This window comes from Paramacrobiotus metropolitanus, unplaced genomic scaffold (assembly GCF_019649055.1).
Source record: "Paramacrobiotus metropolitanus isolate TYO unplaced genomic scaffold, Prichtersi_v1.0 Parri_scaffold0000152, whole genome shotgun sequence".
In the NCBI taxonomy this organism is placed as follows: Eukaryota; Metazoa; Tardigrada; class Eutardigrada; order Parachela; family Macrobiotidae; genus Paramacrobiotus; species Paramacrobiotus metropolitanus.
In genome coordinates, this window is record NW_026570372.1 from 193,542 (window position 1) to 210,995 (window position 17,454).

Below are 17,454 nucleotides of genomic sequence, written 5' to 3' on the forward strand. Positions count from 1 at the left end.
TTTGATGACATCGGTCTCCCTCTCTACGATGGCGTCAACTGATCAGCCCAGCTGATATCCTGACACATATTGTGTATTTCGCCATTTAATTTGCTTAGCCGATAAAAAGCGTCGCAGTGGTCGCGTACTGTACATATAGAGGCGGACGTTTAATATTATGACCACTGTGACTTATGTTAGGGAAAATCAACAAATTAATGGATAAAGCGTCGAGTGGCCGGTTTATGCTTTAATAAATCCATTGGTCGTTTGAAAAGCGCGGCATGTTATGTGAGCGAGTGTATATGTGTTTTCTCTCTCTGGTTTGCCAATTGAATGGATTCGCATCGATAAAAATCGTTCCACCAGCTTGTTAATCCGATCAAATATATGGCCATGTCGGCTGTATTAAATCGCCGGCTGTATTGTCGCTTCATCTCCAAATATTAGAACGGATTCCATTCTGGTGTCTCGTCGTTCCATTTCATGCCGGTGTAATGAAAATTTATGATCACGTTCACTGTTGTGCTTATTTCTGTCCAAGCTTCATTGACTTCAGCATAATAATCGTCTCATCATTGCTGTTTGGCGCTTGATTTGGAACATTTTACAACACAGCACGCATTTTTAATTTCCTAGAGTATTCGTTTTTTACGGCATTCTAGTGTCTGATGAACAAAAGAAATGGAATATTTTATTAATTTCCCAGGTCACGCCTAAGCGATGAAATTCCCATATCGCCTTTTTTGACAAAACTAAAGTGAATAGATACTGTTTTATGCAAGGAGAAAATTTTTAGCATGATCTTGGCGTTAGTGAGATGAATACTGAAATCGAAAATCAGATCGTTAAGTGTAAACAATGCAAATATTTGCGTGGTAAACCAATTCAAATAAAGGTCGTAGACTATTTGTGGTAAAATTCCCGCAGTCCTCAAGGGTACGTGTACACAAAATTACCAACTAAACCATATTAATGAATCTATAAACGCTTTCTGAAGCACTCATAGCGTTTAAAGAAATAATTCTTTGTATACTTCTATTCAAATCGCTTCACATACAGTGGCACAAATGAAGCATCAGCCACCAAATTTACAACTAAATGCAGTTTGCGCTTTGCAGAAACAACCATTCTACGTACCATCATGGGTATGCACTATCACTCGTTATTTGCCGGTGTTTTGCAGTTGGAATATGTAATTCACGTTGCCTTCATGGGATTGTACCAACTACATAGTCTATGTAAAACTTACAAACCAATGTACAACCTAAATATTTTGATCGTTTAGAGTAGATCAAAATAACTATGCAGTATGCTCGATGGCATGATGAACGCCATATGTCACCTTTGATGAAAAAGAGCGCTAAAACAAGGAAGGCGATATATATACACTACAAACACTTGATTGATTATACATGAAAGACACAAGGCTTTCGGCATGTTGCCGTCATCCGGTCAGTGCGATGGCTCTGGCCGGCACTGATCGCATTGTCTCCAACGGTGGATGATCTGCACCTTGATGTGGTGCGGCCATTTGTGATTATGCAAATGAAGATGTGCGGTATAATGAAAAAAGTCAAATGAATGATTAGATGGGAAACGATGCGAGCAGAAGGGGATGACGTGAAAAGAATTAATCTCTCCGTCCCCGTTGATGAGAGAATAGACGCCTCAATCGCCTTCCAATCCAGCTCATCAATAGCCAGATTAAAGACGGATCGATACGTTAAAAGTTCAGTCGGAACACAAAGGAAGACACCAATAGGCAATCCTCTAAAGTCATTAAAGTCACTTTTCCGGTCAGCGTCACCTTTAGACATTTGTGGAAAGCGCTGTAGCATCTACCAGTTTGGCGAGTAGCTATTATTGTAATAACTTTTAAGGAGCTATTAAAATACGCTTCAAAGAGATATAAGCCCGGCTGTGTTCTTGGTGTGTACCGAACGTGACTGCACAATTACGGAGATGCTTGTTACTTAAAATTGCTGTTAATAACCTTGTTGCGCATGGCCACGGCATTATCGTAGTTCTTTTCGTATATTATACTCTTATTAATATGTAATATTGGCATTTATTTTGCTGAAAATTATTCGTGCCTTCTTTCTGTGCTCTGTATAGCAAATTTTTCTCTTCCTTGGTTCATTACTCAGCATTTTGCTAACGAGTAATTATATGCATCTTAACATAGTCATACATTATAAATTTGTAATATTAATGAAGCACGTTGGAAGAAGACTCGCAAAAAATTTTGGAAACAATATAAAGAAAAAAACAAATGCAGCAGTAAATATTTAAAGATCTATCTGTACCTCTGTAATCAGCGCGTTTGTCACTTTTTAACTGGAGAGAAGACCTTACCCGTTGGCTGCTTTACATTTAAATTTTAACGATCACATAGCGCATGCAATTATTGTTAAGTGCATAGTGGTTATAATCACCGTCGATAAACTTTCTCAGCAACCACAAATCTAAAAACTATGCGGTTCCTGCCTACTGTTATTTTACGGCATTGCCGTACGCTTTTGAATTACGGACTACACATGACAATTGAACATATATTCAACGCATTTCTAAGTCGTGACCTTACTAGTACCTAAAACTGGAAGTACTTCGTGAACGAAATTACGAAGCTAATTCTCCAGTTGAATACACGAGTATTCGTACGTATGCAATAAGAGAATTTCTTTGCGGTTGCTGTTTAGTGATGAAAGTGGTGCATTCGAGCGGTTTTTATCCGGAATAATTAAATTTATTATTTATCGATAAGCAATCATGTGAACCTGCGTTGCACGTTATTGTTAGGGTATCCGAATAATGAAAACTGCGCAATAAAGTTGTAATATCAAGTCAATCCCAACGCTTTTTCCAATACGTGACACACACGTGCCTGTACGCGCGCTTACGCGCGGGCGAAATCGAGATTTGTGAGATACATGGCGTAGTTTCGCGAAGAGCTTTTGTGCATTCATTCGCACACAGAAAGCTTATGACCAAATGGTCTAAATAATAGTTCGTACCGTACAGCTGCAGCTGCAGCAAATCGACGGAAACGCGAAAAAAATAATTGTAGCGAGATTTCAGGAACGCACTAAGGGTAGTGCACGTAGCAGGCGAGTGCGCTCCGCGAGTGCAACCAGTGCGATCCGTGTTTGCTTCCATTTTGCATAAAGATTTACTGTGCAATGTATGCAGCCCTTGCATCGCTAATACCCTACGCTTATAACCGACCAGACGACCATGGCCAAAACGTCCGCGCGAGGTCTTGGTCGTCTGGAGGATTTGGAAATTGTGATGTTTCGTGTGGCAGTTTCGATACGTTGCTAATGTCGAAATGAACGTTTAAGGCTTCGTGCCGCAATGTTGTGTCAGATGACTAAAGAAACGCGCGGCATTACGGGCGCAATGCGCGTACCGGTCGGTTTGAGTCTTTGAGACGAAGCGAACTTAGGTTGCGATCGCACTTAGTTAGTGTAAACCATACGAAATCATGGAATGCAAGTACGGGAGATTCTTAGCCCGCAGAGGACGTCGCTACGAGAGCCGGCAACCGTCGCAGTTGGCAAGTCGTAGCGTATCAAGTGCCCAAGCGCAGCACAAACACGGTTTATTTTTTCATGTTTCGGATTTTTGTTGTGGTACGAAACTACGAATAATAGTATGACTCGTAATTAAACTTGATTGGCAAACATTGGTGATTTTTCAGAAGGTAAATTATCAGAAGTTTAAAAAATTTATTACAGTTGCAATTAATTACAAATTTATTCACCGTTGCTGCACAGTGCACATTAAAAAATTACATGTAACGGCAATTTAAATAGCGTTTAGTCGAGCGCCCTAGCCAGAAGAGCGGTACTCACCAAACCTTTAATAAGTATCACGGAACCAGTATAAACTTAGTACTAGAAAAAATCTATAACAGAAACACTTCTCAATGCCATCCTGATCGGGAATTGTACCCATTACACAAATCGCATTGTATCTGGATAAAGAGTCGCTGTCTAAAATCTCTTTCGCACGTTTTTGGCCTGTAGCTAGTGTCGGCGATACCGTTTCCAATCTTCTGCACAAGCTTTTTTGTTCCGTCTCCCCACGGTCCGTAAATTTCAAATGCTGCCGCCATAAAGTTATACCGTGGTGGTAGCCAGCTGTGTTTCGTCAGTTTCCTTCTTCCGGCGTGCTCCGCTGCGGCTCAAGAGTTAACGTTAACCGAGGTGCGATCGATGTATGAGGCGGCGAGGGTGTCCAAGCACGTCGCGTCGATAGCCAGTGGTTTTCCGCGTTCCCATGGCACGAGTGTGATCACATCCGGCCTTTTCTTATCTTTCCTTTAGAGGCCTTTTGGCTCCATTCAGGCTGGGACACCGGCTGTCTTCAGAAGAGCGGTGGTGTTAGAGCCGCGAGTGTGTGCGTCAGGGATGTGGGTGTGGTTTCGTGGATTCAGCTTCGCTGAATCGTCGATCGTGTCTGCCTTTGGCAGAGCCGGACAGTCTTCGTCGAGCAGTTGTCGTGTGCGCATGTCGATTGCCTCGGAATAATCCTCGTCAACGATGGATAGAGTGTTGTTCGCTGTTTTGTTCCTTTTTCTATTGTCATTGTCATTCCGATAGATTTTATGTTGTCATGTGCGATTATCAATAAAATTGAGCCAATTTTATTCGTTTTTGGTGTGAGCTTTCCGCCACGTTCCTGCGTAGCGCAGGCACAGCTCCAACAGTGGGTTTAAAATTTGTGTGACAGCAGCGAGCAAGCTTCATTAAACTATGATTAGTGCATTAGCGCTGCAACTTGTATGTGTACAAATCACGCATACATACAGACAACTAAGACGTTTTCGCAATTCCCATTGGCTGGCCCGGCCTACTTTTGCCTACTTGTATAGATGTGTGCGTGATTTGTACACATACAAGTAAGAAACGCAGATGCACTATTAACTATCCAAGCTATTGTGAGGAGGTGTGGCCTCCCGATTCACCCGCGCTCGGGCGGCTGTTGCTGCTGTGTTTTCTTACTTTTCTCCATCTACCAGATTTCTCAACCTGTTTCTAAATCTGAATCTCTGATCAGCATTCAGCACCACGAACATTCGAACAATAGCAAATTCCGGGTTGCCCACGGTTCTTCAAAAGTTTTTTTTTCATTGAACTTTCTGCAAAAGGAGAACAGACAAAACGGATGTAAAACGTTCAGAAGCAAGAAACGCAAGCTCAACAGGAAAATTTGTAAGTGCAGTAACTTTGCTACGGTAACTTTGCCAAAGTAGTGAATGTACTCAATGATCAATCAATACAGTACTCTGTACTCTGTAGTACTGTATGTATTGTACAGTGTACTCGCAACCTGGTAGTGACTAGTCGTCATTTTTTAACTTATCACGGACGTTAACAATGAAGCTTTTGAGGATTACCGAAGTTTCTTTGTGCTGATAAGCGTGTGTCTGATTCGAAGATCGTTAAGCCACTGTCAAATATGGATGCGAAGAGAAAGAAGAAGGTGTTGAGCATGTTTGACGCGGGCTGCACCGTACGGCAGATCAGGAAGGAGACGCGCATCAGCAGGGACGCACTGAGCAGCCTGCTGAAGGCATCCGATAGGAGCTTCCACCAGCGCGACAACTCTGCGATTCGTCCCATTACCGATGAGCAGCGCCGCCAGATTTTGGAGCTGTTCGACGCAGGATGCACCCGCCAGCAGATTATGGAGCAGGTGGGCGTCCATACTCAAGGAGTCCGGAGAGTTCTTGCGCAGGCAGGATTGAGCCTGACACAGCGCAACCGCAGTGCCTTCTGGCAGAGCAGCGCTACGCCGGAGCAACGCGAACGGATCTGCCAGATGTTTGATGAGGGTTGCAGCCGGGAGCAGATTGCGAAGAGCATCGGGATGGCAGAGGGCCAGTTGGATCGGGAACTGGCGCTGGCCGGGAAGATTGTCCATTCAGCCTCTCAACACGGTACGAATGGGTAGACTACTGGCTCTATTGATTTTTGAAAATTATAGTTTGCTTTTAGTACTTAGCCTAAAAAATTTCAAGCCTTTCTCCACATTAGGATGGAATTATGAAAACTTTATACTAATTAAAAAATAGTAAAATTATTGAATATTAAAATTATTCAAAAATATTTACGGCCGGAATTATAAAATATTTATAGTAAAATGGCTTTGTTTTAGGTCCCGGTCCGACAATTTTGAAAGAAAATTGTTTTAATAACAGTGCACGATTATTTGAAAATATTACGAATTCCTTCGAGATTAAAAGTGGAATCCCAAATAAAATCCTGTTGAGAGGCTTAATTAAAAGTTAGTCATAAACTTTGATTCAATAAAGTATTGAATTTATTGATTTTCAAGACGTTAGAAGAGGGATCCTTTGTACAGTAATGTGCTTATCTTATAGTTATGGAGAAATTTCTACGAGATAAACGAGCCGTGGAAAGCAAGGCTGGCCCGTCCTCCGGAAGTGGCGGCAGTTTGCCGAAGGATGCCGATCGAGAGTACAGCCCGCGTGTCACACGTCGACGAGCAAGCAACTGTGCAACGAACACAGTCCAGTCCACCTCTGTCACAGAAGACACAGCTCAGCCCGGCTCTGGCACCGAATCCCTGGAGGAAACAGAAGATGAGAAAATGGAAGAGGATTCTAATAAGGAAGAAAAGGGTACGCAAAATGCTGAAGATGAGAAAATGGAAGAGGATTCTGATAAGGAAGAAACAGGCACGCAAAACGAAGAAGATGGGAAAATGAAAGAAGATTCTAATACGGAAGAAAACGGTATGCAGAATGCGGAAGAGGGGAAGATGGAAGATTCTAATAAGGAAGAAAAAGCCACGACAAATGCAGAAGATGGGGAAATGAATGAGGATCCTGGTAAGGAAGAAAAAGGTGCGCAAAATCCAGAAGATGGGGAAACGGAAGAGGATTCTAATAAGGAAGAAAAAGGTATGCAAAGTGCAGTTATTATACTTATCGGCACAGTATAAAGGCAAGAATGTGTGCTCGCTTGCAGGTGCAGAATCTGATGCGGCACCGTCTGGCAAGTTGTCCACATTCGACGACTTCTTCGGAGGGGAGTTCCACTTAGAAGCCATGGCCACACGGGTCGGCGTTCCTGTACAGACTGTCCGCGAGACCCTTGTCAGCAGCACAAATGTTCCTGCATAATCTACTTATGCGATGTACAGTATTAATTTGTTAAATTTGTGGAATACTGGATTCGACGCTTTTTTGTTAAATGTTGTTTCAACAATATTGATCTGCTCTTCACGTGCGCAGGTGTACAGATACAATACAATATCGTTAGTAGTGCACTTTTCGTTAGATGCTGTGCATCAATCACCCGGATAGTCCAAATGTATTACAGATATTCGCTTAACATACTTTTGATGATGGAATAGTGCTAATTCTTGAACGGAATGAGCTGTTAAAGGCACAAACATAATGAAACCTATATCATACTTTCTTCCGCCTGAGAATTTATGCGAATTAATTACAAAATAAATGCATTTCCGTTACGTTCCAGTGGTACATTTACAAAACGTAAACTCATGGTAAGGCAAACCATAAAAGCGTCAACTACAGCATGTCACCGATGCCAGCTGAAAGTTAAGTAATATTCGCAAATCCCTGTTTCATAACGCGTGGATCAAAAGAGGAACAACTAGCAGCAACACCTATAACAAACCACTGCCAGACAGATTCGGCCATAGACTATTAATAAATTATTTAACGACAAAAATTTGCGGCCATTACTACTCATTGCACAGCCATCGGGAAGTATAATGTTAGAGGTTTGGCAAAAGCAGGGTGTAGGCATACCGTGTCGCACGAGTGCACAATAATATTGTGCAGAAGTGGCGTCTTACTTGATTTTATTCGTGATTTTACAGCCATTGCACCATCTGTGGACCCTCCAGTTGTTAAGTGACAACGTAGCAGAAGCACGCGTGCGGTGGCCCATGCCACAGGCTGTTTTAACGTAAATCTTTGAAAATTCATAACTTTGTTCATTCCTGCATTAAATTTTTATGTATAGTCTTGAAAAATGCAGAATAATACACAGCATTAGAAAAAATAAATGCTTCTCTGTTTCTTCTTCAGGGTAACGCACTAGGAGCCACTGCGGTTAACATAGCCGCCAATGACAAATCCTCCATAGGCGGCTATGCTAGCAGTACAGGCTAACAGTGCATAACCCTGAAAGAAAAACAAAAAAGAATTTATTTTGCCTAATACTGTGTATTATTCTGCATTTTTCAAGACTATACATAAAAATTTAATGCAGGAATGAACAAAGTTATGAATTTTCAAAGATTTACGTTAAAACAGCCTGTGGCATGGGCCACCGCACGCGTGCTTCTGTTACGTTGTCACTTAACAACTGGAGGGTCCACAGATGGTGCAATGGCTGTAAAATCACGAATAAAATCAAGTAAGACGCCACTTCTGCACAATATTATTATTGTGCACTCGTCGCGCACCTTCTTCGCCGTCTGCTCCCAAACCGGCAATTAGCGCAACAGCGGAACTTTTTGAGCCAGGCATTACTGATGGCCTTGGCCTTCAAAGGGGATCCAGCCGCTGTTCGGTATCCGACGGGAACTGACAGCAGTGCTGCACTTCTAGTTGCTATGCAACCTATACTTACTGCGAAGTAAAGCGAGTCTAATGGACAGTGGATATTGGACAGTGGACATTGGATAATGGACAGTGCACATTGGACACTGGATATTATGTCGTTGAGATGTCAGTGCCATACATTTCGGGTTACCCATAAGTAATACCGCCCGCATTACTGTCACAATTTGAGTAGATTACAACGTCATAAAAGTTAACAGCAATACATTCGTGTAAGCTATTCAAATGGTTCTCGATATCGATATCCATTGTTAATTTTTGTATTATCCTTTATCGATAGAGGATACAAAAATTAGCAATTAACTGTATTCAGTTACACGATACGAGATGCGATTTTTTTACTTTTGTCCCCTTTCTCATACTGTAGAATATTGCTTCTCAAACACATCAGCTATTTAAAACTTCAAACACGCTCCACGGAAAGCAAAGTCGATCATACGGTAACAGAAGCACATGCTCGAAGGTGGCACGTCATATTCTGGACAATAACCAATACGTTTCTGCCTTGCCCTTTCCCTGTGAAAGCAAAAAAACCGAATTTTAACCACAAAATGTAATATTGTCGTAACACTTTTAATTATTACAAATGCTAATAATTATTACATATTATTACAAATGATTCTTTTTGTAGTTTAAACCTTTACTTTCGATCGCAAGGATTGACGCATCGATGTTAACGACTACAACGAGCAAGTAACATACGTTATTGTTAACTGACCTTTATGTCAATGAAACCTCTCGACTCCATTCGGTAGCCACCAATGGTATCCAAAAGCCTTTGACTACTTTGACTGATGTGTATTTTCCCTCCTATGGTAAAACTCATAAAAGTATCGTACAATATATGAACACACTGTACAGACTATATAACATCAACGATTGACATTACTGGTTGGTAAATTCCATGTGTTTAAAGTTTATTACTGTATATTCAGCTGCCATCGCGCACGTAATTCGTTCAATGCGGTACTTATTATTGATTAGTGCCTTAAGAATTATCCCAAAATACAGACACCGAAACGGTAGCATGTGTTTGAATTACGAGTCTGCAAACAAGATAAATGGCGCGCGTGGTACGGGACAGTACTGTACTTTATGATTGTTATCTGTACCTTCGCCATGGCTTTCCATACGACTTGCGGTATTGATAGTGTCACCAAACCTAGACAAAATTTTCTGGCATTGTAGTCCTTCAGTAAAAGAGCTTGCACGCATTCCATTTACTTAACTACATACATGTAATCACATGCAAAATACCTACAAACAATAACGAGGCATCCGATTACCGACGACGCCGGCAGCACATGCTCCTAAAATTTCGGCAGATATTGTGTCAGTAGCTGTACTTCGTCAAAGATGCGTCGCAACCCGTCTCTATTCCGCCTATGCCATGTTACCAGTTCCCGGTTACCTGAGTGCATGCCCAGACGCATATGGAAGTCGACACCTGTGAGAACAACCGATACTATCGGTTGAATGGCTGCTAGCATCTTCAAGGCCAAACGTCCAATTTCACCGGCATGACGCAGGTTGCCATTGGACACTGGAACGCCGCTGACCACCTACAAGCAGATAATAATATAGGGGGAAAAATGTGTCTAGCCGAACCAATCCCTTGTACTTCTGATGTAAGCCAGCTGGTGGTTTACGTTGTGGCTTGACAGTGTTTTATGTAAAGCGCTGCTATTAAGATTGCAGGTACTGATAACAGGTAAGCTGCACTCGTACAACTGCAGGTAAACAGGCTAAAACTGTATTATAGCCCGGACCTGCCTGGTGCAGCTAATTCCACATGTACCGTCAATGCCGCACAGTCTTAATAGCAGCGCTTTACATAAAACGCTGTGCAGCCACAACGTAAACCACCAGCTGGCTTACATCAGAAGTACAAGGGATTGGTTCGGCTAGACACATTTTTCCCCCTATATTAGCATCGGTGTGAACGTATGACGAGAGTTTCAGGCATGTAGTTACGTACGGTACTAAAAAAATGTAGACCGAATCTGAGTAACTGTTGAATGTTCACATTTACTACTGGGTAGTAATCGATACATATCTATATTCCATGTTCACATTAATAATAAGCGGCGTGCAAGCGCTGAACGTTTAATTAAGGAATATGTACTTTCAAATACTAATCCGTTATACCATGCAGTACCATGTACGAATCTCCGATCGTTTCCACTTTGTACACTCCTGGCTGTTCCTCGATAATGCCATCCAACAACAAGTAGATTTGATGAAGCAGACGAATAATGAATAACGGTTGACAGCGCGAGCATACCAGCGCAAACTCCGGGAAATGAGTAAACAGAACGCTAGTATCTTGGAAGTGTTCAGGTATCATCGGTAATTTATTGCGTAGTTTTCGCACGATGCTCCTGCAAATACAGTTAGGTTTGGGTACCGTAAGGTTTGGATTTGGGTTTGGATAAATTCACAAATCGATCGATTATCCGTAAGTGCAGCTTACTCAGGCAAGATATCTCGGAGTAACTCGTTGACCTTTTCTTCCTCTTTAATTAGCTCCATGGTCCGCTCAGTGATCCGCCTTTCCAGCTCGACTGCATAGCACGCTAATCGAGAAATAACACAGTCCACAACACCGGCCGAGGATGAACCGGCAACCACTTTATGAACATTTTTAATTTGTGGTCGGTGATCCGAATTGTCCAGCAAACACTGACGTAATAAATTGGCAACTTGCGGAGGAATATCTTCTTTTGTGTAATCGATGCGCTGGATGCTCGGTGATTTTTTCAGCAAATATATACAATCTAAAACAACCAGGTCATTCAAGTCATGTAGATAATTAACTGGATTCGATATTGATTGCGCTGCGAACATATAGTTGAGCGATTTTACAAAAAGTCGACCACCTTGAATACGGGATTGATCAGAAAGGACGGCGTCCAGCGGAAGTTTTCTGGTAAAGACTTCGGCAATGATCACGCCCAGACTGTATATATCACTGCTCCTGCTGCCCGAGTATTCCTCGTCTGTTACTACTTCCGGCGCCATCCACAGCTGCAGACAGTCGTTTTTGTCGGCCAAATGGAAACCTGTCAAACTGGAGACGATATTGGTCATCCCGTAATCCGACAGTTTGATCCCGAAACGATCATCGACCATAATCGTCAGACTGGAAAGAGCGCCGTGAAATGTCAACGGACTGGAGTGAATGTATTTTACACCCTACGAACAGCAGAGACATTAGCATATTGACGCTAGTATTAAATTATTGGGTCACCAGTACGCAACATAATTTATGTGCATTACCAATATCCGTACCATACGTAATACGTAAATCGTAATCATTAAGTTTTGTATTATGAACAAGTAAGAACGAGTCTTGCATAATTTCTAGTATCAAATTAAACTGTACATGTATTACTGCTCACATTATTATGACCTAAAAATTTATTGTTACATATAAAAACTTACCGCTGATATCTCTCGAATTAGAGCCATTTGCAGGTCGATATCCAGCGGAATGTTTTCATCGCTAAGTAGTAACCGTAAATTTCCTCTGGAACCATACTCGTACAATAAGCACGTGTTTATCCCGTCTCGAGTAGCTCCATAAAAACTCCCGATGTTTGGATGTTGAGAGTTTCTGATCTGTGGAAGCATGACGCTTTCACGGATATTGATTGCAGAAAACGAGAATTAGCGTCTAATGAGAGGAAGACAAATACCCAATTGAAAGTTTGCCTAGCCAATCGGACGGCATAAATCTGACTAGCCGACAGTGCACAAGGAAAGCGTTCGGTCCACATAATCTCGTTGTTATACAAGGACAGCTTTGCCTTGATGGCGCTGATATGATTGTGGCGCGTGGAAAATTCGGTATAATACTCAAGCGCATTCCCGTCTGGTTTGTCGAAATGCAGATACCACCAGGGACTGTTAGCTTCTTTCTTGTTCATGTAACTTCTATAGATCGTCATAAAACTTTATTTTACTGCAGCAAGTAGTGCAATACAACACTTTCCTGTATGCCAGAAAGGTCATTGCTATCAGGAAGATGAGGGACACGGACACAACAATTGCGATGACCGCCGTGCGGGCCGAGTCTGTATGAATGCACGACTGACTGTTAATTGTCGTATTTAGCTGGCAAACACGGTCCTTAGATAAAGATCTACAATGTGCTCAATGGGAAGAAGATTTGTGGCTGTTACCGGATTGGTCGCACAAATTGTTGAGATATCCACACACAGGCATATTGGTAGGCGGCCCCAGTGCACTGCGCCATTCATCTGCCAGTGGGGATACGTTGACCAAGAGGCCAGTTGCTGCGTAAAAATGCCAGGCTTCCTAACAAAACGCGATGAAATTGGCAAAACGCAAGAAAATTTGCCAGGATATAATGGTATCACCAAGGTTTTTAATTAGGTAAGTACTGCGGTAGGATAACTGGGAGTTTTTTGTGACCTTTAGTAATTCTCGTACCTCCATGGCACCGCTAGTCTGGTTTAGACGGTAAAAGCATACGTCTCCTTGTCGCATCCCGTTTGGACTAATCGTTATATTACGCCATGGAAAGCTAAATGTTCTGTTCCAGAATTTCTTGGCGAACTGCCTACCATCCAGCAGCTCTTCGTCCGGCAATGTGTAGCTTTCGTTTAACACCTGGACAACAACAATCAAATCTGCGAATATCACTTAGTATCTGTAGTTTGCGGAAAGTAATGTAACCGTTTCCAGTACTGTACATGTACAATAGTGCACAACTACCGGTAGGGGAGAACGAAGAAAAGGTTACTCTAAGCCAGTTTATTGGAAGTATCCAGCAAAGCTAACATGGAATACGAACCGTTGCCAGTGCCGAAGTGATTTCATAAGCCGTAACCGAATAGTCGTTGTACTAAAACAAAGATTTGCGATGTAGGTTAACGTATTAATCTGTTAGTGAATAATGCATTTACGAAGTTGGCCATAATTATGCAGTTTATGCACCTTATCGTCCTCAGTAAGGGAAAGGTTGAAATTGGCCTGTGCATAACGAGCAACGTCGTCCATCACATCCATTACTTTGTCCCATTGAGCAGCTGGATGCTCCCAGTATATCAGACTTCTAAAAGCCTCGAATGCAGTCTGCGAAGAGTTTTGTTCGTTCGTTGAATTATCGGGCGAAGCAAATCGCCGGCAGGGAAGTTTAAGTAGAAGTATACCGTACGGGATCGTCACTATCGTTATATTTCCACGTTTGTTTTCCTTCGCCAGGAGCCCGCGCCATTCTGGATGACAAAAAAATCTGCAAAACCGATCTTCAATAGGTTGGAGAAAGTAGTATTGTAGATTGCCATTGACCAGCTATGTAAAATCAACATCGCAACTTTGCTTACGTAATCGCCGTTTGTCATGTTCAATCGATACGCCGTAACCTGCAGTTAAAGCGGTCAGAATTACACAAAACATTCTTACATCTCATTTCATTCTTATATTTTATTTCATTTCAGAGCATTTCGGTTGTACCAGAATTTGGCGAACAACTTTTGGGAGGCTGAAGATAATTACCACTGCAAGCAAACAGATTGTGAACCACTACCACATGCAGTTGCATTAATAACCAAATTAGAATGAATATGAATATTACATGAATGAATGAATGATTAGAATAATTATGGATCCTGGATTAGATGCACCAGTGGTGTCCATAGCGTTAGCTTACCTCTGGCGCGGCTCTGCACGGACGTTAAAATTCCCGTAAAATCGGTAAAGTTTGGTGTATCGAAAGGATACATGTAAATATTGAACCGGCCTAATTGAGTCTCCATGAGTCTCTTCACGTTGCGGCACGAAAGGTAGAAGAATGTGCCTAAGCCGGGATACTCGCTGAGGTCATCGCAGAAAAACGCTACGGTCTGCCATTTGTAGCGTTGAAGAAACGTCTGGGCTGCCAGGGAGATGGCGGGATGGTCAGGAGGAGCACATGTCACCACCGTTGGATAGCGTGCTTTATTGGCCAATGCTTGGTCACCGGCGGTGCTACGGTCGGTTGTATTGTGAGTTGTATGCATACCCTCATGTTAAGGCAGGTGAAGGGGCGTGTCGCTCATTAGCAAGTGCAGCTGCGCTTAAAATTTTACTGAATCCGAAATTTTACTGAATTTTACTTTATGCGCTTAAAAATCATTTCTCTCTTTTATGAACCTTGCATTTCTTTTTATCTATTTCCGTTATACTGCACTGAGATATTGTGATACTTTACTTTACAGTATCTCTTTTTTACAATCCACGTAAACAGTACGGGTGTACGATTAGTTATCACATCTTTCCGGTGTTGTTAAATTTAAGCAGTGTGTACAGGACACTTGACATTTTCTGCTGCCACGTGGGTCACGTAATTTCATGTAACAAGGAGCTATGACGATATCAATAACACTTGCTGTATTTCCGGTTATTTAACAACATCTGGAGCAGCAGCTGTATTGATTGCATACGGCTAACTAATCGCTGCTTGAATAAACGAAAAGGCACTTGGCAAAGATATTCAAAGAACCGAGCCGTAAAATTTTAAAAATTTACGGTAATCGATTAATCGAAGGCTGGGCAGCATTGTTTGGCTGCATTGTTGTGTACGGCTGTGTTCTCAAAAACTGTATTTTCATATTTCTTGGACTTCTTGTTTTGACCAGAACCGCTGGAGTTGTCTGTCTTGCAAAACGCATACGAATTTAAAATCGTGCTATAGATTAGCTGATAGATTCGTCCTAGCTACGTGCAGAATGCCAAAAGTGTTCCGTCATAAAAATCGATTGAGTGGATGTGGCCCAAGTACGCATTGAGGGCCCAATGAGGGGTGCTACGTAAACAATTACGCAAAGATCTTACACATCGAGTGAATCTGCGCTAATTTCCAAAATTTAAGCTAAATGTGCAAGCTCGCTTAAACCCTCTGGTCTTACCTGGATAAGAACAAGACATTCCACTCTGTTGTAAAATAAACACCAGAAAAAGTAAAATTTTGCTGTTAGCATGAAAACAGATTTACGAGTACGAGTATCCTGTATCAGTTAAAATATGCAGATAAAGTCTGCAGTATGCACCATCGTACGGCCATATCCATCAAGTACACTAAATGGGTTCATAATAATCCGTAATTTATTTCATAAAACATAAATACATTTGAAAATCAAAAATTACATATACTCGTATGGAGTATCGAGTTGATAATTAAAATCCGGTAGGTCTGCAATTTTGGAACCTAATTCTGCAGCCAGACTAGCCGCTTAATTTCGTTTTATACACTTCTGCACTGTACGTACCTCGAGCAAAGTCGCCCAGTACCATTACTTCCGCACTACAGCCTGCAAAGCAAAGAGCGGAGAACAACGCTACAAATAAGCAAATACCATAAGGTCAAGTTGCAACATAAGCTAATGTTCCCATAACGCACCTGGAGTCATTATGACAGTAAGTCCGGTAAGTCGGATGAGGATTTGCTGTATCTCCCCCGCTAAAGGGATCATCGCATCCGCAGCCGCGGCACAAGTGAATGCGCCTGGCAAATATACGGTATGTATGGATATATTATTAAGAACATTTGGAAACTGCGGGCGCAAGTGGTCAAGCGCGACATAGTAAACCGGCAAAGTTGTCGCGTAACCGTAAGCTGGATTCTGTCCAATGGCCACCAGTATGACGTTTAATGTTTTGGCGGTCTCAGCAATCACTATATAATTAACCATCAGCATAACACCGAAAATCAGCATGACCTCGGCGAGTATCCTGTCCCTGTGAAGGCAATTATGGATAGGACGGAATGAAAAGTAATACCGCTCCGATCGAAAATATGGCAATGAAAAGAAGCCGGTTATTTTTGTAAAACAGCACCTGCTGGATGTCGGCAACACGACCCTTTGAGTCAATCGCACGAAATTGATAAATCGATATTCAATGCTTGTTCTTCGACAATGAACACATACTACCGGCAATGCTTGTACCTTTTGTAGCAAAATCAAGGACTGCAAAGCAGCATGTTAGTTTGTGTTGTTGCACTGCTTGACTTCGTCAACGTTTACAAAGCATTAATTATAAAGTACAGATATGAGCGCTCAGAAAGTACACTCGCATTACGATGAAACTGACACGCGACTTCATCAAAAACGTGCTGTACTACGGGTAGTTAAAAAACGAACAGGAACGGATTGGTGAGATAGTCCTATTAAAAATTTTTAAAAATCCCAATAGATCCAACAGCGGTAACAACAGATACTTGGTTTTGCAATTCAAGCAGTGACACCGGAAAAATAACTTTTGCACCTTATAAATGAAATTTGAATCTGTCTCCAAGAATCGGCCAATCGATTTCCGGGCATTTTTAAGAGGCTTGCAGAATGTTCAACGCACTCGAAAAGGTAACAGATATCACCGTACATTCGGAGCATAACGCTTGGATAACCTAAAGGACCTGTTGCATAATCGTTATCCAAAAAGTACTTGGTCATGAAAGGTGTCAACACAGACAGTTACAGAATTATTAGCGGAATTTCGACGGCCTTTTCTGTGGTGTTAAATATAGTGCAGTTGGTTGAAAATCATCTCTCGATGCTAGGAAATTCTGTAAGGAAAAATAACTGGATCTTTTGCTTAATCAATACTTGTCTCGCGGTATTATTAGCAATATAATTAACTGATTTGTCGTACCGGATGTACGTAATAACAGTGCCGCATGTACGTAATAACAGTGTTCAGTCCGTATTATAATCTATTGCCAAGATTTGATGCTGATGTTTTCATGCGTGTTTGATGCTGATTTGGTGCTGATGTTGTTTTTTATTTTGACCTTCTCCCGAATCAGGAAGAATGAATGCCTCAGTACCCTTCTCGGCTTCTCC

General features: G+C 41.9%; 3 protein-coding genes across 4 annotated transcripts; 1 reads left to right on the forward strand and 2 right to left on the reverse strand.

The window, feature by feature from the left end:
- Positions 1-5,043: 5,043 nt before the first annotated feature.
- LOC129599672 (uncharacterized) lies at positions 5,044-7,419 on the forward strand. Of its 2 annotated transcripts, XM_055497980.1 has the most exons (4): positions 5,044-5,198; positions 5,425-5,926; positions 6,371-6,913; positions 6,981-7,419. In XM_055497980.1, the coding sequence occupies exons 2-4, from the start codon at positions 5,446-5,448 to the stop codon at positions 7,133-7,135; spliced, it is 1,179 nt and encodes a 392-aa protein (XP_055353955.1). In that variant the 5' UTR covers positions 5,044-5,198; positions 5,425-5,445; the 3' UTR covers positions 7,136-7,419. The 2 variants fall into 2 exon arrangements, with proteins under 2 accessions (XP_055353955.1, XP_055353956.1); XM_055497981.1 differs by lacking the exon at positions 5,044-5,198 and having other exon boundaries at positions 5,308-5,926.
- Positions 7,420-8,963: 1,544 nt separating this feature from the next.
- Positions 8,964-12,522, reverse strand: LOC129599691 (receptor-type guanylate cyclase gcy-7-like). The gene is made up of 10 exons (XM_055498001.1): positions 12,307-12,522; positions 12,053-12,229; positions 11,488-11,803; positions 11,082-11,385; positions 10,767-10,989; positions 10,020-10,170; positions 9,870-9,918; positions 9,721-9,770; positions 9,327-9,418; positions 8,964-9,124 (listed from the first exon to the last, which is right to left on the reverse strand). Exons 1-10 carry the CDS (start codon positions 12,385-12,387, stop codon positions 9,080-9,082), a joined length of 1,488 nt encoding a protein of 495 aa, XP_055353976.1. The 5' UTR covers positions 12,388-12,522; the 3' UTR covers positions 8,964-9,079.
- Positions 12,523-12,544: 22 nt separating this feature from the next.
- LOC129599694 (atrial natriuretic peptide receptor 3-like) lies at positions 12,545-16,380 on the reverse strand. Its single transcript, XM_055498005.1, has 12 exons — positions 16,014-16,380; positions 15,883-15,924; positions 15,523-15,547; positions 14,286-14,602; positions 14,090-14,133; positions 13,960-13,998; positions 13,791-13,868; positions 13,571-13,708; positions 13,428-13,478; positions 13,064-13,243; positions 12,793-12,928; positions 12,545-12,684 (listed from the first exon to the last, which is right to left on the reverse strand). Exons 1-12 carry the CDS (start codon positions 16,327-16,329, stop codon positions 12,545-12,547), a joined length of 1,506 nt encoding a protein of 501 aa, XP_055353980.1. The 5' UTR covers positions 16,330-16,380.
- Between the last annotated feature and the right edge of the window lie 1,074 nt (positions 16,381-17,454).

Bases quoted from the DNA above. Each gene is read 5' to 3' on its own strand.
- LOC129599694 (XM_055498005.1), bottom strand. From the start codon at position 16,329: ATGCTGATTTTCGGTGTTATGCTGATGGTTAATTATATAGTGATTGCT. The intron at 13,479-13,570 runs GTGCATAAACTG...TCTTTGTTTTAG, and splicing joins CCCTTACTGAGGACGATAAG to TACAACGACTATTCGGTTAC. The intron at 12,929-13,063 runs GTACGAGAATTA...GCGTTTTGTTAG, and splicing joins AGACTAGCGGTGCCATGGAG to GAAGCCTGGCATTTTTACGC.
- LOC129599672 (XM_055497980.1), top strand. From the start codon at position 5,446: ATGGATGCGAAGAGAAAGAAGAAGGTGTTGAGCATGTTTGACGCGGGC. The intron at 5,927-6,370 runs GTACGAATGGGT...CTTATCTTATAG, and splicing joins CCATTCAGCCTCTCAACACG to TTATGGAGAAATTTCTACGA. The intron at 6,914-6,980 runs GTATGCAAAGTG...GCTCGCTTGCAG, and splicing joins TTCTAATAAGGAAGAAAAAG to GTGCAGAATCTGATGCGGCA.
- LOC129599691 (XM_055498001.1), bottom strand. From the start codon at position 12,387: ATGTGGACCGAACGCTTTCCTTGTGCACTGTCGGCTAGTCAGATTTAT. The intron at 12,230-12,306 runs GTATTTGTCTTC...ATGCTTCCACAG, and splicing joins CTAGGCAAACTTTCAATTGG to ATCAGAAACTCTCAACATCC. The intron at 11,386-11,487 runs GTGGTCGACTTT...TGGTTGTTTTAG, and splicing joins TGATCAATCCCGTATTCAAG to ATTGTATATATTTGCTGAAA.